The 25,401-nt window shown below is 44.6% G+C and overlaps 1 protein-coding gene across 4 annotated transcripts; it reads left to right on the forward strand.

The window, feature by feature from the left end:
• The first annotated feature begins 1,019 nt into the window (after window positions 1-1,019).
• Window positions 1,020-24,712, forward strand: PROSER3 (proline and serine rich 3). 4 transcript variants are annotated; one of them, XM_083627309.1, is made up of 14 exons: window positions 1,098-1,344; window positions 8,882-9,056; window positions 14,222-14,325; window positions 14,426-14,534; window positions 15,054-15,352; window positions 16,262-16,407; window positions 17,276-17,337; window positions 18,283-18,362; window positions 18,509-18,627; window positions 19,597-19,787; window positions 20,244-20,750; window positions 22,173-22,344; window positions 23,124-23,205; window positions 24,294-24,712. In XM_083627309.1, the coding sequence occupies exons 3-14, from the start codon at window positions 14,315-14,317 to the stop codon at window positions 24,358-24,360; spliced, it is 1,845 nt and encodes a 614-aa protein (XP_083483435.1). In that variant the 5' UTR covers window positions 1,098-1,344; window positions 8,882-9,056; window positions 14,222-14,314; the 3' UTR covers window positions 24,361-24,712. The 4 variants fall into 4 exon arrangements, with proteins under 4 accessions (XP_083483434.1, XP_083483435.1, XP_083483436.1 ...); XM_083627310.1 differs by lacking the exon at window positions 8,882-9,056 and adding an exon at window positions 13,173-13,273; XM_083627311.1 differs by lacking the exon at window positions 1,098-1,344 and adding an exon at window positions 4,955-7,097.
• Window positions 24,713-25,401: the final 689 nt, after the last annotated feature.

Below are 25,401 nucleotides of genomic sequence, written 5' to 3' on the forward strand. Positions count from 1 at the left end.
CGCAAGCTTAACAGCATCTTGGCCCCCAGCAGGAGCACCAGTTCTGGATTGCTACCTTAGTCTGCAGCTTGAATTTTTGCTGATCCAAGAAATGGTAATTACAGGTGCTCACAGTGCTGTAGGGGCGCCCATGTAGGTGTGAAAGGAGTATCCTTTGTTCCTGAGCATCATAAAATACACTGTCACTCATTGCAGCAGGCATTCTTCTCCCACTCTTGCTCGACACCACCCTATGAAACAGCAACTCTAGATGCATATTTTTATGGGGCAAGAAATGGTTGGCACTCGGAGTGCCTGTAGACACCTTTACGAAGAACTTACACCTCCAAGATGCCCGCCCTGCCTTTTGTTAGAAATGCTCACCTGCATTTTCGGTATCATTGCTGGAGGGCTGTATTAGTGCTAGAATAGTGTTTCCTAACATTTAATAATTAAAAGTAATAATATTCAACTCTAATGATTTGTGTCCTCCTTGCCTCAGTGGGTGGGAAGAATAATTGTTTCCCGATGAATGAATGAACCGATTTATTTCGGTCGCTGCCCAGAGTGCACTTGTTTCCCGATAACCCTTTTAAATACTTCTGAAGTGCTTCCAAGTAAGCAGGCCACAGGATTACTCTAGCTAGCGTACGTGCTAATTTTCAGAATTGCTCAGCCCTAGTGTTACAAATACATTTCAGGACACTATTGCAGCTTGTCACGTACTTGCAGCGCCCGCTTAAAAATAAGTCGAGCTGAGTGTAATGGGACTTACCATGGGCGTAACCAGGATTTTTGTTGGGGGGGCAAACAGTTGAGCTTTTTTGGGGAGATCACGGGTAAAAAATCCCTTCCCCCCCAAAAAAGAGGCCTTTACGCGGCGCAGGCTTCTGCTGTGGGGGGGGGTGCAGAACCTCAGTTTATTGAGTATTTTAAATGCTTTTCAATACTTTTTGAGGATTTGCCCCCCCTCTCACTTGGCTTCGCCGGTGAGACTCGCACCCAATCAAGTAGTACCAGAGCATGACGGTATTTGTAGTTTGTGCGCCCGACCGGAACTGAGGATCCACCAGGCGTATAGTCTCCTCCCGGAGGGCTCGGCGCGCAATGCTTTGTGGGAATCGTAGTACTGAAGCCGACAGGTCGATGAAAAAGCCGCGCACCCGACATCCTCCGCGGGCAGCGACTTCCTCTTTCGGTTGCTAGGTGACGGCCAAGGCGGCAAGCTCATCTCGGGTTGAGCGGGAAGAAGGGCTTTAGGCCCCGGGGAAGGGGCGCCAGAGGTCACTGAATCCGGGGCCGCTCTCCAGGCGCAAAATCCCGAGGGACTGCTGCAGAGGAGTATTCCTTGGGGTTCACTGTCAGGTAAGTGTGTTTTAGCGGTGTAATCCTACGCAGGCTTACTTCCTGGTAATGGGGTTTAGGGTCGCAGCCTAGGCTTGTCAGTGTCATCGTAGAGCTGGAAGGGACCCTGAGGAGGGGCTGCTAAAATGCTGAGCCGTGAACAGCTAGAGGCAGAGAAAAACACACCTATACACAGTGTTTTTTTCCCCTGGGGGTGGGGGGGAGACGCATATCCCTAAACCAGCCTTTCTCAACCTGTGGGTCCCCAGATGTTGTTGAACTACAACTCCCATCACCCCTAGCTAGCAAGGCCAGAGCTCAGGGATGATGGGAGTTGTAGTCCAACAACATCTGGGGACCCGGCCTAAACGTTTTGTGACTCTTTGTACTTTTGTCCATTTACTGTACTTATTTTCCCCGATTTGAACTAGAAAATGGTGATATTCTTGAGTCTAGTGAGAGTACAGTGGTACCTCAGGTTAAGTACTTAATTCGTTCTGGAGGTCTGTTCTTAACCTGAAACTGTTCTTAACCTGAAGCACCACTTTAGCTAATGGGGCCTCCTGCTGCTGCTGCACCACTGCTGCACAATTTCTGTTCTCATCCTGAAGCAAAGTTCTTAACCCGAGGTACTATTTCTGGGTTAGCAGAGTCTGTAACCTGAAGCGTATGTAACCCGAGGTACCACTGTACCCCTAAACATTTATTTAGAAATAAAAGCACTGCCTATATAGTTGGAGAAAGTAACAGGCATGGAGATTTCAGTGGTGGAAGAAGCTTCCTCTGCTAAGGTTTGGCTTCTATCAGTCCTATTAAGGGCACGTGAGCTGGGCCCTGCCAGGGGGGGAAAAAGGAAAGGAGTGGTGGTGGAACGGGCAACCTAATCTGTTTGTGTTTGTGTAGTAAATGAAGCCAGCTCTCTTCCCTTCAGCTGTGGCTGCTAGATTTTCCTGTGTTCAGGGAATATTGTTTTCAGTAATGCAGGCCCCGTTACCTGTGAATTCTAGTTTAGGTTGGAGAGTATCCCGGAATTAACTCCCGCAGAGCAGAAGAGATTGCGCTGTGCATTGAAAGACGCCATCCCAGAGCTTTATTAATTTCTAGACTTGCTTGTTTGGGATTCGTTTGGTATGATTCTCAAAACTTAACACGTTTAGTTTAGGCCATTTCACACGTTACCTGGCAACAGACCTAGGTTTGTCCCTGTGCATGTACTTTCAAGAGGGAGCTTCAGCTGCTTCTGATGTGTACCTATTTGTATTTGCAAACAAGCTTACAAGCTTGTTGCATTCATATGTTGTTGTTTTTTTATGCATATCCTTAAAGATGTGACATGTAAAGTGGTCCCACCTAGGTTGCATTTTTTGCAGTGCTTTGATAAACACATTGAAAACATTTGGTTATTATCTGAATATTGCTCCAGGCTATAATCTGCAGGACCTCTCTATTTTTAAACCAGTGTTTGGAATGTGTTTGCTTTGGAGCCTCTTGCTCATCAGAGGCTTTTACTCTTGTAGTTATGGGTCTTTAAGACCCCTGTGGCTTCTGGCTTTATGTGACTTTTGTTGATGCTGAACTTTCTGTACCTCAGATTTGCCTTGGGTTGTGGGATCATTATATATATATATATATATATATATATATATATAGCAATTTACACGAATTGTAAATTGGCTCTGATCAGGTTTTGAGTTGGAAGTGAGCGACTGACACAGCTCCAAAACTTTGAAATGACTTGTGAGGCTTTGTTAAAATTATGGGAAACCCCTGCTTTCTCTTTAAAAAGATCTAGATTTCTACCTCTCCAGGTTGCAGAAGTGTGAATCTGTGGATGGTGAAACCTGTAATGAAATGAGTTTTGTTTTTCAAGCCCCAAACAAGTTGGTCGCCATCCATGGCCTAGATCAAAGCACTTACTGCATCCTAGGTAATTGCGTGGCATAGAGCTGTAAATTGTGATGAACTTTTGGCTAATCATGAAATGCTATGCTGAAAAAGAGGGTAGTTGCCAAGTTGCATGTGCTATGTGTAATAATGAAATGTGTTTGAGCACAGTGCATCAGCTATCTTTCTTCTGTGATGTTAGCTGAGCAATTAGTTGGGTCCCAACTTAGCTACACAACTACAAATAAAACGCTTTAAATGTGTTATAAAGTGCAATATACAAATGTGACACTAGATGGCGAGAGCAAGCTATGCAAAATTCAATGTATTTTTCGAAACGTTTTAAAATAAAGTATTTTCACAACATTTTTTAATATGTATGTAGATTCTACCTAAGAGTGAAAATTCTTATGACAAATGTAGGAGCGGTTGTCTGTTCATTGAAGGTGTTTTCTTCCTTGCACCTTAATAGCTCAACTACCTCTGCCTGTTTCTTTGGCAATCTTACAGGTTGACTATATTCATGCTTATCTGAAGTCATGTCACACTGATTTCAATGGCAGTTACCCTCAAGTAAGAGTGTGTTAGATTGCAGTCTTCAAGAATTGTTCTTTTCTAATACAGTGGTACCGCAGGTCAAGTACTTAATTCGTTCCGGAGGTCCGTTCTTAACCTGAAACTGTTCTTAACCTGAAGCACCACTTTAGCTAATGGGGCCTCCTGCTGCCACTGCGCCGCCGGAGCACGATTTCTGTTCTCATCCTGAAGCAAAATTCTTAACCTGAAGCACTAGTTCTGGGTTAGCGGAGTCTGTAACCTGAAGCGTATGTAACCTGAGGTATCACTGTAATAGTTCATGTTGGAAGCAAAGCACCACTACTTATAACCAGTAATCTGAACCTGGGGTGGGCAGGTAATAGACAGAGAGGAAACATTATTCCCTTTCATAGTCCTTCATAAGTTACCACTGGTAACTTAAGTTACCCGCCCCCCCTTCAGAATCTTTCTTCTCCTCCAGTTAGTTAACTTTATGACTTCTTAATGGTCACATGTATGTTTGTACTCATAAGGTTTATTACTCCTGGGAACACAAAACCATTATGTGTATGCCTTTATTTTGTCATACTCTTCTGGTAAGGGGTTATTGGTTTGTTTTTGTTTTATTATGCATTTTGTGTTCTCACTTTGTATTTTTATGTTGTAAATCACTCTGTGATCTTTGGATGAAGGGTGGTATACAAATATTATACACACACAAACACACAGTGGAACCTCGGTTTTCAAATGCTTCGGAAGCCGAACAATTCGGAAGCCGAATGCAGACAACCAGGAAGTGAATGCTTCCATTTTTGAACGATTTTCGGAAGCCAAACAGCTTCCGAGGCACATTTTTCATTTTATTCCATTGACTTTGCAGCCAGTGCATTGATTCTCGGTTTCCGAACTTTTCGGAAGTCGAACAGTCTTCCAGAACAGATTAAGTTCAAAAACCGAGATATATATGTAACAATAGTAGTACTCATTTCTGCAATCAGCTGTTATATGTACTAAACTGCAGTTGCTCATTCAGTGTTGCTTCCAAATAAGTTGCCACTTGGAAATTCAGTCATAGTTCTGAGCATCTGGCATTTTTAGAGCTCATGAAGATGGAGCTGAGGTTAGGAGCAAACATTTTTGTCCTTTCGACCACAATTAATTGGTTGCGGCTAGTTTAGAAATACAGGTGACACTCAATTTACATTGGGGTTACGTTATGGGGAATAGCGCATAACCATGTAACTTTTTGGCAAATGGGAAGTATTGTTCTTTTTCAAGCTTAGTGGGATGTTGCAAATGACTGAAATCCTGCAATTTTTCTCACCTGGAAATAAACCCCATTGAGTTCAACGGAATTTACTTCTAGGCAGACAAGGTTAGGATTGTATCATTACAGTGGTATGTGTAGCACAATGGATTAGCAACCTTTATGGCCTTATTTGCAACATTGGACCAAGGCATACTTGCCAGGTGCAGCAGTCTCCCATTACTAACAGGGAGTAATACATATTTATTAGAAAGGTGGAGTGTAAGTCTATAATATGTGCCTAGTTTAGCTATTCCTAGGGCTTATAGTTTCTGAGGCTGTAGAGCATGGCTGTTGTATCTGTTAATGGACCTCTTTGCACTAGTATACAGATCTCTCTGGTTTTATTTGGAAATCTTAATCCTACCTTCCTTCTCTGACGCTTTCTGGCAAAGTGAAAGCAATGCAACCTGGCTTGTCAGCAGAGTGAGCCAGCTGTGGCCTCACCTGCAGACGCAGGGAGTGTCCTGGGAGCCAGTGCAAGAGAGAACTGATGGGGTGCGTCCCTGCCCATTCCTGTGTAATAGGATAGGTTGGGCCCTATGGTGAGAGTATGAATTGCACATCCGTATGTTCTCATCTCTTTAGAGTAATGTCCTGATCTCTCGGGAAGGCCCTAGGAGAGGCTGCTATTCGTGTCTCTTAATGTCTCAGTGACCAGGGTGGTGTACTTAGTTATTTCTGCATTTAGCCCTTTCTTTACCTGTCCCCCTCCAATGGTTAATATATTTTTTCTTTCCTAGCAGTCCTTCACTATGCTCTGGGTTTGTCCTATCCTGATCTTCTGCAGGAGACATAGAAAATTCAGTGGCACTTGTTTTATTTCACGCAAGGCAAGGGCCCTTTGTGTTTGTGCTCACAGAATTATAATCTTAGGACCTGTAGCTTCTAGAAACCTTAACAACGGAAAGAAATAATATTCAGCTTTCTTGTTCTAATGCCAATGATGTTTCTGATTTGTACTAAAATCTAGTAAGTTAATTAGTAGAGGACTATAAACCACAGAACCTAGGGCTTGCCAATCAGAAGGTCGGTGGTTTGAATCCCGACGATGGGGTGAGCTCCCGTTGTTTGGTCCCTGCTCCTGCCAACCTAGCAGTTTGAAAGCACGACAAAGTGCAGATAGTTAGATAGGTACCACTCCGGCAGGAAGGTAAACAGCGTTTCCGTGCGCTGCTCTGATTCGCCAGAAGCGGCTTAGTCATGCTGGCCACATGACCCAGAAGCTGTATGCCAGCTCCCTTGGCCAGTAAAGCGAGATGAGCGCCGCAACCCCAGAGTTGTCTGCAACTGGATCTAACGGTCAAGGGTCCCTTTACCTATATATGAAGCACTTTTCTTTTAACCCCCCCCCCACTAATCTTATTGGGTTAATAGGTTCATTTTAATTTTTAGCCGGAAGGCCATAACACCTTTTTTTTGCTTTTTTTACATAAGAAACAAAATACTTAAATGCCCATATTGCAAGAATTGTGTGGTTCAGAAGCTAAGTTGCATAGCTAACATGACCTAACTATAGAAATGATTGGGATAGTAATATACTGTGTCTGAGTTTTTAAAAAAGTATCACTAATCTTTGGTGTAACTGTTGCAAACTACATAACTTTGGATGGTATAAGAATGCATGTAATTTTGGGGATCTGGTAAAGAGGAATATGAAGAATTTTTTTTGTTAAAAAAGCAGAGCTGTCACATACTAATGTGGAGGACTTTCAACCACAAATCGTAGATACTGAATTTGATCCTTTTGAGGAAAGGACTGTGTTTATGATGGTCTCCCTGACCAACTGAAACGTGGACCTTTTTTATTAACTTGAGTGGGGCTTGACTTGCATTAGTAGCCCCTGGTGTATGTAGCAGCTACAGTAATTGCACAAGGGGAAGGGGGAAAAGAAAACAGTAACAGAAAATGCTGGGATTCTTTTCTTTCATCCCGTAAATGCTGACAACTGGGACTTCTGATGCCAAAAAGCAGGACAAGCCAGAAAACAGGCAAGAACATCTACATTCAGTGAAGACCGATTCAAGCCTGAGCAGGTGCCATAAAGTAAGCCACAAGCAATTTATTTAATCCATCTGGGTTGAAGATTTTCTCTTCCTTTGTGCCACCCTATTAAAATGCAAAGCCAGCCTGCTTTACGTGCCAACCCACAGTGGCATTCTTTAAACCTGCCAACCTAAAGATGCCAGTTTGAAACCAAGCGAAGGAACATTGATGCAGCCTTAACCCTTTTTGCCAGCACATGACGAGGCTCCCAAGCTTGCAGTTCGGAGATGCACTGCTCATAGCACCAGGACCTGTGTGAGAATAATCAATATCTCCTGCCATATCTGTAGGTAATGTGAAGTAGGATCTTGGTTTGCCAAGGTGGAAAAGCAGGATGGGTGGTGTGCTGGAGAAGGAAGGGAAGTTGACATCTCCAGCTAATGAAGCAACCTCCATACCACTGCAGAGATGGCGAAGTTCTGTGCTAACTCTCAATGCTAGACAGGTCTCTCGTAGCTGTCTGCTTAAATTATCACCGCTTGGTTAAATTATGAATTATGCACGCCCATGTTTTGTCAAGTGCTGTGGTGTCAAATATTCAAGGAAGAATCTCTGTGCTTGCTGGGGGTATTGCAAGAGGAGGATTATCTTTGGGGCCAGGGAAGACTTTTTGAGCAGCAGCATGGATTAAGATATTTAAATCTTTGCTTCTGTTTTAAGGCTTTGCTGCTTCCTCTCCAGACCTTATTTGAGATTTGTGGCAGATGAGTGGCCTATTTTGAGGCATACAAAACACTCATCTGATCTGTCTTTTTGGCACCGAAAGACCATGGAAATCCACTCAAGTGCATGTTTACTGTGCTTAGCAGTTTAAAGAGGGGCCTGCTTCTGTTCTTTAATTTTCTTAGCCACACACAAAAAAGTGAATGGAATTGTTGCAAACTGGACCTAGTGATTGCCTGGAAGTGGAGCTGATTATGTCCTTGTATCCTTGCCTGGTTTCCCATTTACCGGTACCCCTCTAGTGCTGCATCAAGGCTCTGCAAATAACATGGTTTAGCACTAAACTGGAATGGTGGCAGAAATTATGAGAAAAATAATTGTGGGGGTGTTTTTGCATAGTGATCTCAGAGGAGTCTTTAGTTTTTGTGTGTGTGTGTGTGTTTGCCACTTCTGCTGTTCCCTAGTCTACAGTTTAAAATAGAACAGCAGAATATGTTGAATCAACATATCTGGCACCTATCGGGACCACATAACACCGGTCCTGAGAGATCTGCATTGGCTCCCAGTACGTTTCCGAGCACAATTCAAAGTGTTGGTGCTGACCCTTAAAGCCCTAAAGGGCTTCGGTCCTGTATACCTGAAGGAGTGTCTCCACCCCCATCGTTCAGCCTGGACACTGAGATCCAGCGCCGAGGGTCTTTTGGTGGTACCCTCATTGGGTACCCTCATTGCGAGAAGTGAGGTTACAGGGAACCAGACAGAAGGCCTTCTCAGTAGTGGTGCCCGCCCTGTGGAATGCCCTCCCATCAGATGTCAATGAAATAAGTAGCTGTCTTATTTTTAAAAGACATCTGAAGGCAGCCCTGTTTAGGGAAGTTTTTAATATTCAATGCTGTATTGTTTTTAACACTCGATTGGTAGCTGCCCAGAGTAGCTGGGGAAACTCAGCCAGATGGGTGGGGTATAAATAAATTATTATTATTATTATTATTATTATTATTATTATTATTATTATTACTATTATTACTATTACTGAAAACTGCACTGAGAGTTCCCTAAATTGTGTTGTTCTTGTATACTGCAAATGCATTCTAAATCCATTTTGACCTTTTTCCATTTAGACTGCTGTCTGTCTCTCATTGACTCTCTTCACATGTGCCATACTAAAGAATTAGAGAACTAAATAATGCACCAGTACAGTTTGAAGAATGAATTCTAGCATTTCTGTACTTTCTCAAAGTGCATGGTAGTCTATTGGAAAGCGGTAATGGAAGCGGTCACTGGATCACCCTTTCTGTATGTCATCTGCTGCTAATGCAACGTGAAGTTGTTTTAGGAGATAGTATTCATGCTTGCTAATGGTCTTTGTTCTGCATTTGCAGCGTTTGGGCTAGATTGTAGCCACTAAAAAAAAATCATTAATGCTTCCTCAAGCATTATAAAGAAATGGGCCTGGCCAGCTGAATTTCATGTACAAGTGCAGTGTCGGGGAGAAATAAAGAGGACAATCCTTTTGTCCTTTGGCAGGAAGAGATGTCCAGTTAGAATGTTGTTTGGCATGGAAAAAATACTTTCCATTCCTTGCCAGTGTTTAGGTGCCTATGCAGGGCTAAAACTTTCAAATTTTCCACTATATGTTATATGTCCATTGTGACTCAGGTAAGGGGTCTGGCCCTAAAGTGAACCCCTATTTTTCTGGTAACACCATATTTAGTATTGTTAGCTGTAATCACTACAGTCATACCTTGGGTTGCGAACGCTGCAGGTTGCGCATTTTAGGGTTACGGACCACGCCGAACATGGAAGTACTGGAATGGGTTACTTTGCGCATGCGCAGAAGCACCGAATCGCGGCGCTGCGGGTTGCGAATGTGCCTCCCACACGGATCATGTTCGCAACCCGAGGTTCCACTGTATTCTGTTTGATAAGGCATAGAAGCCCGGGCCTGAATTGCTTATGGCAACCCCAGTTGTGGTGTGCACATTCTCTAACAGTGCAAGCCTATACATGTCTACTCAGAAGTAAATCCCTTTGATGTCACTGAGGCTTGATCCCTAAGTGTAACAACAACAACAACAACAACAACAACAACAAAAAATAATTTATTACCGGTACTTGTGTCCCATCCATCTGACTGGGTTGCCCAGTCATCCTGCGCTGCTTCCAACGGAATATATGAAAACACACACAAACCATGGTGACATTAAAAGCTTCCCGATATAGGACTGCCTTCAGATGTCTTCATGTAGGAATGCAGCCTAAGTAAGGAATTTCATTTTCACCATGCCTTCAATTCTGCATTTGCTTCTGGGAACAAATGTGTAGAGAAGGATTATTTTCCCCTAGAGAGGCTGAGCCCTCTCAATGCACCAAAGTCCAGAGGTCTTTCAGTCAGCATATACGGTACCTCACATGTGTACAACCAGCTTCCTGTTCATCTGCTGACATTAGCATGTCAGAGGCCTTTGTTGTTGTTTTTAAATATATATTTTATTAAAAATATATTGGTTTACAAATGTATGTGTTATGTCTCACTTTTCAAGTTACGTTTTCTACTGATCAGTCTCATTTGTTGAGACATTAGTGTTATATTAGGAATAAAAAAGGAAAAGAGGTGGAGGGGGGAATGGTGAGTGGGGTGGTGTAGAGTGGCAATGCTTCTATTCTACTTAGTGTATGTGTGGGGTTTTGTGTCAGCATCACTTGTGTGGGTTCTCTTTACTATTCACTTGTATTCCTTTGGTGGTGAGAGAGGTTGGGGTTGGCCTAGGGCAGGGATGGCCAACTCCCAAGAGACTGCAATCTACTCACAGTTAAAAACTGGCAGTGAGATACCCCCTTTTGGGGGGTTCAGGTCAAAGGGAGGAGGAAGGCCCATTTTTGGGGGGTGCAGGACAAGAATGTTGAGGTTTTTGTAGGGGAGCCAGAGTTGTTCAGCTTCTTTGTTGGGAGCCACTGATCTACCAGTGATCTATTGGTAGATCACGATCTACCTGTGTGACTTGCCTGGCCTAGGGTATGGTTGGTTGTCTTTGTTTGGCCATAGTGAAATTTGTTTTCATGTGTCTGCTGGGAAGCTCCATTGTCCTCCTTCTCAGTACTGTGTTGGAGCAAGTGTGGCTTTAAAGGCACAGGCCAGTGCAAAAAATGAGGACTCAGGATTGGCACAGTCAGCACAGTTCTATCCTCCAGGCAGAAGGGCTCAGGGGAATGGACTGTCCCCACCTGCCCCTAGGGCCACAGATTGCCATTGGTGAGATCTGACGTGTTGGCTGCAAGTAGCGGCCTGTTAAATTGTCACAATAGTTAGCAAAACAGGCTGTCTTGGTAACCATTTCAGGCTGGCGGTTCTGCTATGAACGGATTTTCACTGTTCTGTGTTTGAATGATAGTCTCTGAACTATCCTCCCAGCATTTACTGCAGCTGTGCCTGATGTGTGGGCCTAAATACCGTATTTTTCGCCCTATAGGACGCACTTTTCCCCCTCCAAAAATGAAGGGGAAATGTGTGTGCGTCCTATGGGGCGAATGCAGGCTTTCGCTGACCCCTCTCGCTTTCCAGGCTTCGCGGACCTCTCTGCAAACAGCGGGAGCACTCCCGCTGCTTGCGGAGAGTTGCCTGCATGCCGAAGCCTGCGCGTGCTGAGCTCAGCGCGTCCAGGCTTTGCGGACCTCTCCGCAAGCAGCAGGAGCCAGCGCTGGGCTCCCACGGCTTGCAGAGAGCTGCCTGTTTGGGGGCTGGGGTTGGGGGAAGCTCTGGCCTCCCCCGCCCCAGCCCCGCGCCTGGGGGGGAAAATAATTTTTTCCCCTTTATTCCCCCCCCCCAAAAAAACTAGGTGCGCCTTATGGGACGGTGCGTCCTATAGGGTGAAAAATACGGTAAGAAAGAACTCGCTTTGGCTACAGCGTTTCTTACAGTGTAACTTCATTTTTGCAGGTGGACATCTCAGACCTGCCTTGCTGGGAGAAGCACAGGAAGATGCTCTAAAAGCACAGAGATGCTCTCACAGATTTGTCAATTGATGGGTGCACTTAAAGAGTTGAATTTTCTTTCCTCATTATTCTGTCCAATTTTCATAACTCTGATCTTCCAGTGATAGCCCTAAAGGCTATTCTATCCCATACCAACCAATCCAGTTGCTTGCTCTGTTTTGCTATAGTAGGAATTACTCCACCTTTTGATCAGATGTTAGTTGGAGTCATAACATTTTATTCCAGAGCAATGGAATTCATGCTGTTCATCGTTTCATAGTATGGCAGGGTCAGTGAATGGGGTACTTTCACGGGGGGGGGGGGCGGGAACAAAAACTGTTGCCTTGGCAACTGCACACTGCGCAAACAAGTGCCATGGAAATTTCCTTCCTAGCTGCAGGAAGGAAAGAATTCATTTATGCAAATAATTCATTGCTCTGAACCACAGCTAAGTTGGAAATTCATAATATCGTGCAGCAGATTAGCTGCTCTAGAACATTTCCCAGGTCTGGATCTTGTCACAATTTGGAATTGTTTTGCTTCTGTGTCAATGGATTTATATAAAGTTCCCTGGGCTGGATTAACAGATAGACTACACATACCATAGAGTGAGGCCTTAAGTTTGTATGAAGGATGATTTTATCCCACCTCTGCAGTGCAGGGCTCTTCTTTCTTTCTTTAACGTTCCCACAGTTGAGAACATTGTGGTTGATGAAGGTACATTCTTTCACCTTTGGTGGACATGCCCAAGGATTAAGGCTTTCTGGGAAGTGATTTATAATGAAATGAAAAAGGTATTTAAATATACTTTCCTGAAGAAACCAGAGGCCTTTCTCCTGGGCATGGTCGGCCAATTGGTGTCAAAGAAGGACAGAACATTTTTTATGTATGCCACAACAGCAGCAAGAATACTCATCGCAAAGTATAGGAAGACAGAAGATCTACCCACCGTGGAGGAATGGCAGATGAAGGTTATAGACTATATGGGACTGGCAGAAATGACCGGCAGAATCCGAGACCAGGGAAAAGAGACGGCGGAAGAAGATTGGAAGAAATTTAAGGACTATCTTAAGAAACATTGTAAAATTATTGAATGTTAGAACGATGTTGATTCAGAAATTAAGTGGTTATAAGCTGTAATGATTATGTAATCAAGAAAGGAAAGGTCAAAAATTATATAGAAATTAGGGGAAGGATTTGCTGAATTGAATTAATTAGAGATTGGAATACAGAAAGGGGAGGTATGAGGAGGTCGGGAAAGTAAGTTTTATGAATATAAGGGATTGAAATTATACTTGTTGTTGTATGTGTTTTTTTTGTATTTTTACTGTTTCTGTTTTCTGTTTTTTGTTTTTTCTATGTTATATAAACTTTTAAAACTTTAATAAATATCTTATAAAAAAAACAAAGAGAGAACATTGTGGTTGGTTTCTTTGCCAGGCAAACGGTGGCCAAATTCCTGGCTGTGGAGAAATGTTAAGGTGGTTGGAGCCTGCGTAGTCCAAGGAGCAGACTGATGATGTGCAAGGAGGCAATTTCAGGTGTTGAAGTAGCAGGACATAATTTTCTGTTAATTTATTTCATTTATATTCTGCCTTTACTCCATGATGGTACTTGAGATGGCATAGATGGGCAGATGGAAGCAGAGAGTGGCATGAATTAGAAGAGGGTGAGACTTTGAACATGACTCCTTGACTTTATCTTTTAATTGTCCTGAGTTACATGTTGACAGTGGCAAGGTACAGGGGGTGAGAAATAGTTTCCAGGTCCACATGCCAACTTTGTATTTGAGAGCCATTGTAATAGTGATGATGAGTATGAGCTAGAGCTTCTCAGTTCAGCCATGTGTTTGTCGGGAGCCATTGATGAACCACAATCTCTGAGCCTCTTGTCCCCTAGTTTACCTGCAATGTGGGAATAATAGTGCTGACCTTTAAATGATTGTTTATAAAGATTACAGTCATACCTCGGGTTACAGACGCTTCGGGTTGTGCGATTTCGGGTTTGCACCGCGCCAAACCCGGAAGTACCAGAATGGGTTACTTCCGGGTTTTGGAGCTTGCGTATGCGCATAAGCGCTAAATTGCACTATGCGCATGCGCAGAAGCGGGACTGCGGGTTGCGAACGCTGTGGGTTGCGAATGTGCTTCCCGTACGGATCACGTTTGCAACCTGAGCGTCCACTGTACTGAGCTACTGTATATGAAGGGCTTTTGAGCACTTAGAAAAAGCAGTGACCTGAGTTCTCTGAGTGCCCATCCTTATGTTGGCAAAACTGCATCTTAATATTTTTGCCCCCATTTTTCATGCCTTCTTTTTGCCCCCCTTTCCCTCCTTCAGCTAAATCATGATTACCAGAGATATACCAATAAAAAACAAAAGGGAAGGGTGGAGGAAAAGCCTATGAACATTTGGAAACAAAATAAATTATGCAAAAGAAGTAAAGCTTATGCCAAAATGTATGTATTTATTGTTTCTTTTGTTTACAGCACAAACTTTGGGAAGCCTTCGATCATCCCATGAGGAAAGCGTGTGGAGACCACATCCACAGCCATCAAAGCTGAACACCTGGGTGTAGAATAATGGATTCCAGGTATGGGAGCTAGAGAAAGAAAACGGTTTTCTTCTGCTAAGAAGTGCCCAATCTAGGCAGGGCAGGGGCTCACTAACTGGGATTCCTTGCTTGCCCGCAGTATGGCTGTTTTCTCCACTCTGGGAAGCCCCTTTTTGGAGCAATCTTGTTCGCGGAGCCATTACCACCCTTCCCAGGCACACCCACTGAGGCAGGAGCAGCGATATACGGTGAGATGGGGGGTGGGGGGAGACAAGAATCAAATGGAGCAGAGCTGCTAGCAGGAAGAGTCAAACAGGTCTTTTGGATCTCTATTGAACCAGTCCCTTTTGGGAGCTGGATAAAAATTCCATGGTGTTGGCTATCCAGTGGAACATGAATTCTCCTCTTTGGGTAATTTCTGTTTTCTTGGGGGTTGAGCTAGGCCTGGAAAGAGCCAATGAAGTATATTGATTAGAATGCTGGGAGTTCAAATCCCTTCTCAACCATGATGCAGGCCATTCATCCTTTCTTAGCTTAACCTCCCTCGCAGGATTGTTGTGATGGAAAAGGATGTGGGGGTAGGAAACCACGTTTGATGCCCTCAGTTTTTTGGAGGAAGGGTAGGATAAAAATGTAACAACTAAACAGTTGTCAAGTGGAGCTATAGGAAGAGGCAGTGGTGTTACATCTTGGCTTGAATGTTTCTGGAAGGTTTATGTCAGCCCTTTGGACCCACCAACTCTGAAAACTCACTTTCCTGCTCCTAGGCTCTGAGCCCGTCTCGTTTACGACACAAGAATTGCCCCACCTCTCCCAAGAAGGCAGAAACGCAGAGTCCTCCAACCCCAGGTTTGCTTCCTGGGTCCAGCTACCAGGAGGTGAAACCCCCAGAGTCCGACTCCACAAGCCCCTTCAATGAATCATGGCCCTCGACTGAGCGCAGTTCTTCCTCTCTGACTCCCGAGGGAGCAAAGGGCCTTCCCTCAGAGCAGATAACAGGGACCAAGGCACTGGCTTCGCCAAAGCCCCCAGAATCTATTTCAGACAACGATTCAGTTATTGCCAGGTAAGCCTGCTAGCTAAAGGTTTCTTCTCAGGTGGGTGGGCATAGCAGCAAGAGTTTACTGGACTTGTGCGGGGATGGGACTCCTGGGTTCAAATACTACCTGGAAGAAGAACACATCTGATACCCTCAGTCAAGTTTGTTTTTAGGATGCAAATTCCCATACTGGCTTGTCTCAGAGTACAGTGGTACCTTGGTTCTCAAACTTAATTCGTTCCGGAAGTCCGTTCTAAAACCAAAGCGTTCCAAAACCAAGGCGCACATTCCCATAGAAAGTATTGCAAAACAGATTAATCCGTTCCAGACTTTTAAAAACAATCCCTAAAACAGCAATTTAACATGAATTTTACTATCTAACGAGACCATTGGTCCATAAAATGGAAGCAATAATCAATGTACTGTACTATAAAATAAATAAGACAGTACTGTAGATGATAATTTTTTGAAAAAAATCTTACCTGCACTGATGATAGTCATTGTTTGGATGGGGGGCTTTTATCCATTTCCACAGTCACACACTCAAATCAATCAATCAACCAGTAGCTGAACTGGGTTCCACACAGTCACAAAAACAAATTAACTGAAAAAGCCTCCAAAACAAAAATGCAAAATAAATAGCAAAAACAAAAGCACCAACTTAATCTGTTCCGGAAGTAAGTTTGACTTCCGAAATGTTTGAAAACCAGGGCGCAGCTTCTGATTGTTGCAAGCACCCCAGAAACAATAGCCAACAGCAGCATCGGATGTTCGGCTTCCGAAAAACATTCAAAAACCGGAACACTTACGTACCAAGACATTTGAGAACCAAGGTACCACTGTACTGAGTCTCTAGTCTAGCTTGGGAGTGATCACTACATTGGAGTAAAGTTCTTTGTCCATGTCTGTGATGCGGCACCTTTGATCCTTTGGCAGGTATATGGAGCGATTTCGTTACGGGCAGCCCACAAGCCGCAGGGAGCGCTGGGCACCAAATGGTCACTCTACACAGTTCTGGTGGCTTGGCCACTCATTTCCCCCTGAATGCAACATCTCCAAGATGGAGACATCGCCAACTTCAGGTACTTGAGTCCAACAAGAAGGGTGCCGATATGGGGAACACTTTTATCAAGGCAGACCAGGATGAGTGGGCACGCGGAAAGATTGGATTTGTGTTGGAGCAGTACCTGCCCTAGCCAAAAGAGTGGTTGCTATTGGTAGGAAAAACTTCAGATTTGAAGACTTGCAAATTTAGATATGGACACACACATTGGAGCTGTGTCTTTGTCCAGCACTTACCTGTTAATTCCTATGCAATAGAACTTTTTAGCAGCGGTGGGTAATGCTCACAGGTCACTCCTGTCCTAGCTTGTCCCATAAGAGAGACATATGAGACCAACTTGGGACTAGGTTATCTGAGAGAATGCCTTCTACACAGACCCGCCTGGTCAGTAAGATAATCTCAGAGGCCCTCCTCATTGTGCCACAGTCTGCAGGTGCCCATCTGGCATCAATTGGGAAGAGGGCCTAAAATAAATAATAGGAGTGTGCCAGGATTTTTAAAATCACTGTATTTAAATCTGTCCCCTCTTCTCTGTAGTTATCAGATAACTCTGCATATGCTCTAAGGTATTTTCTTTAAGTTATCAAAGCAATCCAAAGTGAGATGGGGGGCTCTAACGGCCCCCATTATTACTTGGAAGTTCTGTGTAGTTTTAGCACCCATTTCTCACAACCAAGCAACCCATCCAAAGGGTGGATTCATGTTGGCCTTCTTCAGGGTTCTTCACCTATAATTTAGAAGATAACTTAAAGTCAAGCACATAGTTTTTCAGGGGAAGGGAAGGAGGGAGGGAGCCTAGAGCCACCCAAGATCTAAAGATTAGGCTCTTTGCAAAGATGTCTGAACTGTGTGAGTCAGAAATCTGTAATGAAGGTGTCTCCTTGCAGACAGTAGCCAGAGTGAAGTGAGGCAGTCTCTTTTCAGTCCTGCTCTGGACCAGTCTCCCTCGGTGAGTAAGGAGGTTCTCTCTAGGAGTGGGGAGGGATCTACTCTGTCCATCAGAAAAGGAGATAATATAATTATGTTATCTTTGCGGATCACTGTTAATCTCAACCCTCAGGGTTGAGGAATATTGTACAGAATCTGGAGGCATGGGTTCCTTGCTCAGTGATAAAACTCATTGAATGACCTTCAGCCAGTCATATCTCAGAGCCTAGCCTTCTACACAGGATTGTTGTGAGGATAATATGGAATAACCACACATGGCTGCCCTGGTCTCCTTGAAGAATATAAACATGATAAATGGGGAAATCATATACGTAAAGTTGGCCCTGCTTTGAGGACTGTGCTCTGGGTGGATAAAATTGTGATGTTCACTATAGCACTTCTCAGCAGGATGATTAGTTTTTGGTTTCCCATTTGGATCTTTTATTAAGAACCACGCGACCTTAAATTTTCAGAATTTGCAGGAGTCTTGCTTGGTCCTGGTTTGGCTGATTACTTTGACAGATCCGAAGACCATTTTCAATTTCCTCTGTCTCAGTAGCTCCCTGCTTTTTATTGCTGGTGACTGTTTCATTTTAACTGGTGTTCTTCTGCTTTCTGTCCCTACTTTGTCTGCACCAGAGGATCAAAGTACCTTTGTCCCATTGGATTGACCATCTTCTATTTTTTTGGTCATGAGCTTGCTAACACTAGGCACTCCATAAGTGCTGCAGCTTCTCCCCTTGCCCTGCTGCCAGAATCCTGACATTCTTTTCCTTATAGAGCACGGGTGGGGAATGTGTGACCCCCTGGATTTTGTAGGACTACAACTCCCATTATCTCTGACCATTTGCCCCATGAGCTGGAGCTGATGGGAGTTGGAGTTCAACAACATCTGGTGGGCCACAAGTCCCTCATCCCAGCTATAGAGTCTCCTATCTGACCCATTCCTTTGTATGCTTTTTTGTAGGGGGACTCACAGGATTCTCCCACACTGGACCCTGAGACTGTTAAGCTCCAGGAGAGAGCAGCCAGGCTGTTACACAGAAGGTACTAACCTCCCTTGTATTTCACTCATCATCTAGGCTGCCCTTCCTCAATGTTTAATGGGCCTTCCAGCTTCTCTTTCTGTTCTCTCCTCAGCTGCCCTTCATTCCTAATAACCTGCCTGTCCTCGTATGTTTCTCTGCATGCAGCACATCCCCGTTGAGCAGCTCCAGGCATGCAAGCTCTACCCCCACGTCCACCATCACAAATGCTGACACAGACATGACTGGTCGTGCTCCACATCACCTTGGCCTTGGCAATCTGCAAGGTAAGACATGAGATCCAGGACCTTGCCTCTTAAGGCAGTGTTTTTCAACCTGGGGTCTCCACATGTTGCTGGACTCCAATCTCAACAGCCCCAGCCAGCTTAGACACTGGTAAGGGGTGATTGGAGTTGTAGTCCCAGCATCTGAAGCCCAAGGTTGAAGAAACTGTCTTGAAGGAATGCCAGTGTTGTGGACAATGACAGAAAGTGAGTGTTGTTGGGGGGGGGAGTGAGGAAAAGAAAGTTGGCTGGACTAGTAGCTGGCTGAGTGCAAGTCTGATTGCCTCCTAAACAGTGTGGATGTTCTTATTTGGCAATTCATGAAGAATGATGGCTGCTTTAGTACAAATCTTTAGACTGCCCTATCTTTCAGTGCATCACTCAAAGGCAGAATTTGGTAAGGGGCATCCCAGTAATCTCCCCTTTCCTTTACAAACAAATTGCTAACCCTTCAGGCAATCCTTTGTAACTTTCAAAAGGCCAGAGGGGTTGCTGAGCAGGATCTCGCATGGACAGGGTAACAGCAGCTGAATAAACTGGGCAAAACAGCAACTGTACAAATTTTTTATTGCTAAATTTCTAGAGGTCACAGAATTACTGGCATAGAATTCATGTTGTCTTGATATTAAATCAATTCTTGTTCAAAAGCACACATGCCTTATCATATGCTGGTTGAGTTGAATGGGCTCTTTTGGACTCCAGGTCCCGTCATCCCTAGCTAGCATAGCCAGTGGTGAGGTATGATGGGAACTCAACATCTGTGGAGCCATGGTTTCCTCCACCCTTCTGTAAAAGATCCAGTGACTGATACAAGCCATCACCAAAGGAGACAAATCAATATACACTTTTTCAAAGATGATGATCCCAAAATGACAATGGACAATGCCTGTATCTTGCAGATCTTTTTCAGAAGTTCACTGCAGACACTTCATGTGCATCTCTCTCTCTCTCTCTCTCTCCGTGCCTCCCTAGGTAGTCTGAATGCTTTCCCTTACTATATCACTCAAAGATCTCAGCCGCGTTCTTCTTCAAAACCAGAGGATGATATCCTTTTCCAGTGGCGCCTGCGGCGAAAGATGGAGGAAGCGAGCCAGGCTGTTGCTGTGATGCCCCCTCTAGCTTGGAGGAGTCCACATATCCAGCCAACCCGTGCTTCTAGCCTGGTAAGAGTTTGAGGTGAATAAGTTTGCCATTGTTCTGTGCTGTGTAGCTGCAAGGCAAAAGCCTTGGAAGCAGGGGATGGAGCCATGCTTTCAGCGCACAACAGGATGGAGAAGCAGAAGCAATAGGCAGCGTGTGATGCATGAGAGGACCACAGCTCTTGCTACCTTGTAGTTGAGAGCTGAAGTGGAAGAAACCTTGCAAAGTTCATGCACCGTTTCAGGCCGCTTCATCTTTATAACTTCCAAGATGCTTGTGGCTATTCCACCCCACCCCACTTCAATTGTTTTGGAGTTGATGAGGTAAACAACTTTCCCATCATAGTATTGATCCTATACAGTATGGCAAAGCATTCAGGGAGGAGTGGATCTGCTTCTAAGCATCTCACTACTCCATCTCAGAAAGTCCAGTAGATGCAGTCTGAGTCATGTATATTTTTCAATCGTTGTTCCGTGCAGGTAGAAAGAACGGCCCAGAAGCCATCAGAACCTGCAAGTTGGAAGAGTGAAGGTGGAAGAGTGCAGCCAACTTTGGAAACCGAGCTGCATGTGAAATCCACCCTCCGTGATTATCATCCCTGCTGCCCCACAGACTCTGGGAAAAATGGACAAAGCTCCATGCAGCTCATAGAAGCTGCTCCCTTCAGCAGTGGGATTGTACTGGATGGAAGTTCAGAACCAAAGGGAGAGCAAGGAGTGAAGGAAGTAACTCTGCAAGAGGATCATGTCCCTGCATACCGAGACTCTCCTCCCCTACCAAGGCCTGCAGGAACCAGCAAGCTTTTGGGCCAGAGCACTTTGCATCAGGATCAACAGGCAGCCCACTCTGTAGAGAGAGTGCACACTGAGCCCAGAGGGAACCAGAAGGCATTCAGAACCGAGCAGGGCCAAGCCAAACCAGTCAGAGACTTCCGGGGGCCACCAGTCAGTCGCACAAAAGATTCTATTCAACACGTCTTGGGAGAGGTATAAACATATGATCTGGCAATCTTTGTGGCTGTCATCACAGTGTGATGTAGAGGCTTATCATGCAGAATAGTGAGCACTTGAGTCCGGATGATTTTTCTAGTCCTCATGGTTGCAGAGACAAATGGGAATGCTTTTATTGGCAGCTACTGCTAAAGATTTAGGAATAAGGACTAGGCTGAGGTTTCCATTAATCTCAGACAGGGCTCCTTGACTCAGTGCAGGCCCCTCCCCAGTTCTACCCAGACACTTTCTATCCTTAACACTTTTCTTGCCCTCTGCTCCCCCCCCCATGTGTTCCAATTGCCCCCACTTCCTTTATGGCTAACAAAAATTTAATGCTAAATTGTGAAGTATCCCCACATTATATTTCACTGAAACAGTGGTTATCAAACTGTGTTCCAGGGAAGTTTATGTGAGGCCCTTCATGTGGGAGGCAGTGACGATCAGTTCTGGCAGACAGAAAATTCATTTGAATTTTGAATTGACGGCTTATTCATCATTATTGACCTTCTGCAAAGCCGCTGGAGAGAAAACAAATTCACAGGCTGTGCTGTGAATTCAGACAGGAGTGACAGTGGGACCCAACCGGCCTGGCGAGTGGCCCATATGAAGGGTTTGCCCTAGTGCATGCCTGTGATGGGCTTGGTCAGGTGGGTAGAGGGGCAGCCATGGGAGCGAGAGACAATGTGTTTAAAGCTGGAAGAGGAGTATTTGTGCTCCTCTCTTTATTGCAGGTAGTTTTTTCGTTTGTTCCTTCCACTTTCATGGTAGCCTAGGGAGGCTTCTGCCCCTTTGAAGGTGAAGGAGGAACATCATCAGCACCTGGATTCCAGGAGCTGCAAATGCATGCACCACACACACATCTCTTGCTCGGACTTGGTTTGCTCTTGGGTCCCTTTCTCTAGTGCTGCTCAAGCCTGATTCTGGTCCCTCTTGCTCGCATGGGAAACTTTAATGCCTTCAGTTATCAAACTTGGTTTAGCAGCCTGCTCCCCAACTGCTTCCCTTCAGGCTAACCAGACTGACTTGTAGCCTGCTGTAACATTATCTCAAAGCACTGGAGGCTGCAGCCAGGTTGGTTCAGACAGCAGGCAAGCATCAGGCCTTCTCTGCATGGACATCTTGGCAGATGTTAAGGAGTTTCTCAGTAGGTAACGTGATGTGGTCCCTTGAAGACCACTGTGCCAGGGAAAAAAAGCACTTTCAGAAAGTTTATGTAGATAAGCAAATGTAATCAAGTGGCACACTTGCAGATTTCCCAGTGGGTTGTGGGAATGACTTTACTATAGAAAAGGAAGATGAACCATCATCCAGCAGCTCCATTTAGCTGCTTGGGGGAATCTGAAATGGGCTCTTCCACTTCTGCTTTCCTTCCCAGGAGGACAGGAGGAGATTTAACTAGCTTTCTCTCTCATCCAGGTGATTGCCGAAAGACTTTTCTCCCCACCTGATTCTCCAGGTCCTCATAGGGACAAACCAAAGAGGAATTCAAAGAGCCGAAGCCTGGACGAAGCTCCGCCAAGAGCTGTTTCTGCTCCCTCACATCCCCAGCTCCTGAACATGGCTGCTCAGCTGCTGGAGCAGGCTGAAGGTAGGATAGTTGAGGGAATGGCAGATATGTGGATTTTATGGAGGGCTTTAAACATTCATGGCAGGGTCCATTTCGTCTCACCCGCGCAAGCATGTTCCTGCCTGGCTTCACATTTCATAAACTCTGGACAGGAAGCCTAGACCTGGACTCTGGACCAGAGTCTGGACGGGTGGCCGTCACCGGCAATGGGCAATGATGATGCTCTGTTCAGTTTCCACTGGGCAAGCATGAGCTTAATTCCGATTTTGCAACTATTCTAAACACATTGACCAAATCAGTAATGGGTAGAATGGAAATGGAGATGTGGCTAGAGAAGGAACAGAGTAAGCAAGAGACAGGGTGTCTAAAGGTACCTACACCAGCGAGGGTTTTTTTTGCACAGACCTAGAACTACAGATGTTGTGTGTCTTAGTGTTGGTGCTGTAACAGGAGCTATTTGCCGCATGCCTTTAGTCAAAGTACAGGCATAGCCAGAGGCACAATACAGGCACAGCCCAGAAGGAGAGAGAACTGTGTGGGCTCTATGGGAGGGGGTAGAAGGTGAAGAAGGCTGGAGCAAGAGCAGGGGAATATGTGGAAGCGGGAATTGAGCAGGAGGAATTGGTAAGCGCTTGGGAAGTGGGTTATTTTACAGGTTTGCACAGATCTTTTGGTTCTAAGCAAATAAACAACAGACAGCTTGGAACATCCCTGCAGAGATTTATTGGAGAGCTCCACAGCCTTGACTGGTAGGGAAAGGAGAGAGCACTTAAAGTGGAGTTAATTTTTCTGTTTTGCAGACTCGGATGGCACAGAGTTTGAGGACGACCCCCTGTTACAGGTGCTAAGGGGCCAGAGGGAGTTGCTGCGCAGCCAGCTGAGGTGGGTCACTGCTCATTGCAAACTCTCTAGAGGCATTCTCTCTTGGGATTGCTGTTGTTTCAAAGTCTTTGCTAGCTGCTGAGAACGGTTGCCTGATGTCCTGCCAGGCTTTCTGTGCCCCTCTCCTTTGGCTTTGAAGCATAATGGATACCTGAGAGCAGATCGTTAGAAGTGTTGTCTCCTTTGTCGTCATCCCTGGTGCCTTTGCAGTGTCAACACATTCTCCGCATGTGTCTTCTTCCCACCCACCCCAGCTTTAGATGCAGCTCCTATGAAAAGAGGTCGTTAGAATTCATATTGTTTGATACATATTCTTCCCGCCTTCAAAAGAGTTTGGGTGATGTGTATAGTTTTTCCCTTCACCCATTCTGTCCCCGCAACCAATCCTGTGAGTTAGGCTGAGAAATGATGGCTGGCCTAAAGTCATTTGGTGAGTTTTGTGGCTGGGTAGGAATTTGAGCTGGAGTCTCTCTGGTCTTAGTGCAATGTTGCAACCATCACACCACACTGTCTCTCCATAAGGATCTGTAAGAGGTTGTTTATGTTTTAGCACCAGGCAAGAACTCAAGACTTTATAGTCTTGGTATGGACAGGATAGTGGATATTCAGTGATTCTAAGCAATCAATAATAATAGAGAGCACAGAATTCAGCTTTTTTTGATGGCCTGTATTCATTTTTGCAATGTTTCTAGTCTTTACAGCTGTGACAATTGAAAGCATGTAGGAAATATCTAGTAATCTCAAAAGTCAGAAGTGTGGCTTATGTTTATTTATTTTTTTAGTGGATTTAGACATCGCACATGCTCTTTTGACACTTTTCATATGTGAGAGAAGCAGAATAAAGTATGCAGGAAATAGAATTTGCTTAATTTATGCATATCTTAGAATTCATGATAAGTTGGCACTTTTTAATGCAAAGGGCATTTTGCTTTCAGCTATGAGCGGTTGCTGAGTGCTTCCCCACTGCTCCAAACAAATTGCAGCTGCCTGGTCTGATGGGCAATTTATTCTGTGACAGTATGGCTGTGTTGCTTTGGTCTCCTCCAGCCCTTAAAGGTGGTATGCATTTCTGCTCTGTTCCCTTGCAGAGCTGTGGATGTCCGGGTAGCTCAGCTTGAAGGCTACCATTCTGATCAAGACTTATCCCGTCGATGACAGACTCCTGCACAATCTTTTCTGCACCTTGAGTGTGGTTGAAGGCTCTCCGATTCATAATTTGGGATTACGGCAGTGGACTGGGTCCTGTGCTCCTTGCTCAGACACCTCTGGATGACTTCAGCGACAGGCTTTGGGAGAGGTTCTTATTTATGCTAGCACCCTTCTGGTTGTGGCTGCGCTGCCTGTACCCAACAAGCTGGTGTGTTCATCAAAGTCAACTGGGAGTGCAAAATGACCAGGCACTGGTGTGTAGGGATGTGCCTAAAGCATAAACAGTGCCTTGTTTCCATGGTTTCATTGTGTATTTTTGTGGTGAGATTAAAATAAAAAGTGTATTTTTGGATCAAAATGAACTGTGATGGTTTGCAGTAAGATGACATAACCTATCCAGTACCTCCTGTCCAATTAAATGATGGTTAATGAAGTCTAAAACCATTTGACTTGGAGAGGAGGCACTAGGCAAGCATTTTTAATTTATTTTAGCCACCTTTGGAATGGAAAGGACGGATGAACAATCCCCAAATAAATACATTTTATTTTATTAAATGTTGTATTCCACCTTTCTAATTAGCTGTCAAAGGCACCTTACATCGAATTGTGTTTTATTGGATTTTAAACAACGTAATCCCAAAAACAGTAATAAAAACCAACAGTAACATCAAAACACTAGGAGAGTTAAAACTGGCAACAGTTATAATTTTGAATTAAAAAAAAAACTGGCAACAGAACTCTATTGGGGAAGGCACAGGAAAATAAAGAGGTGTTTACTTGGGCCTTAGGTGTGCCTCTTTGGGGAGGGTTTTTCACAGGACCTTTTCAGTTGTGGCACCTCATTTCCTTTTTTAAAAAAATATTTTTTCTTAGTTTTTTTCCTCATTTCCAGTAGTCACCTGCCTAACCTTCAAGAGCAGGGATACTCAAAGGAGTGCTGATGACTGCAACAAACTGCAATGTTTGTGCAGGACAAGGCAGTGTGGATGCTATCCTGTAGACCAGCTTTGTAAGTTTAGTCCCTTCTGCAGTAACCTGCTGCATTTC

This window comes from Podarcis filfolensis (genome assembly GCF_964270895.1).
Source record: "Podarcis filfolensis genome assembly, chromosome: 8".
Classification (NCBI taxonomy): domain Eukaryota; kingdom Metazoa; phylum Chordata; class Lepidosauria; order Squamata; family Lacertidae; genus Podarcis; species Podarcis filfolensis.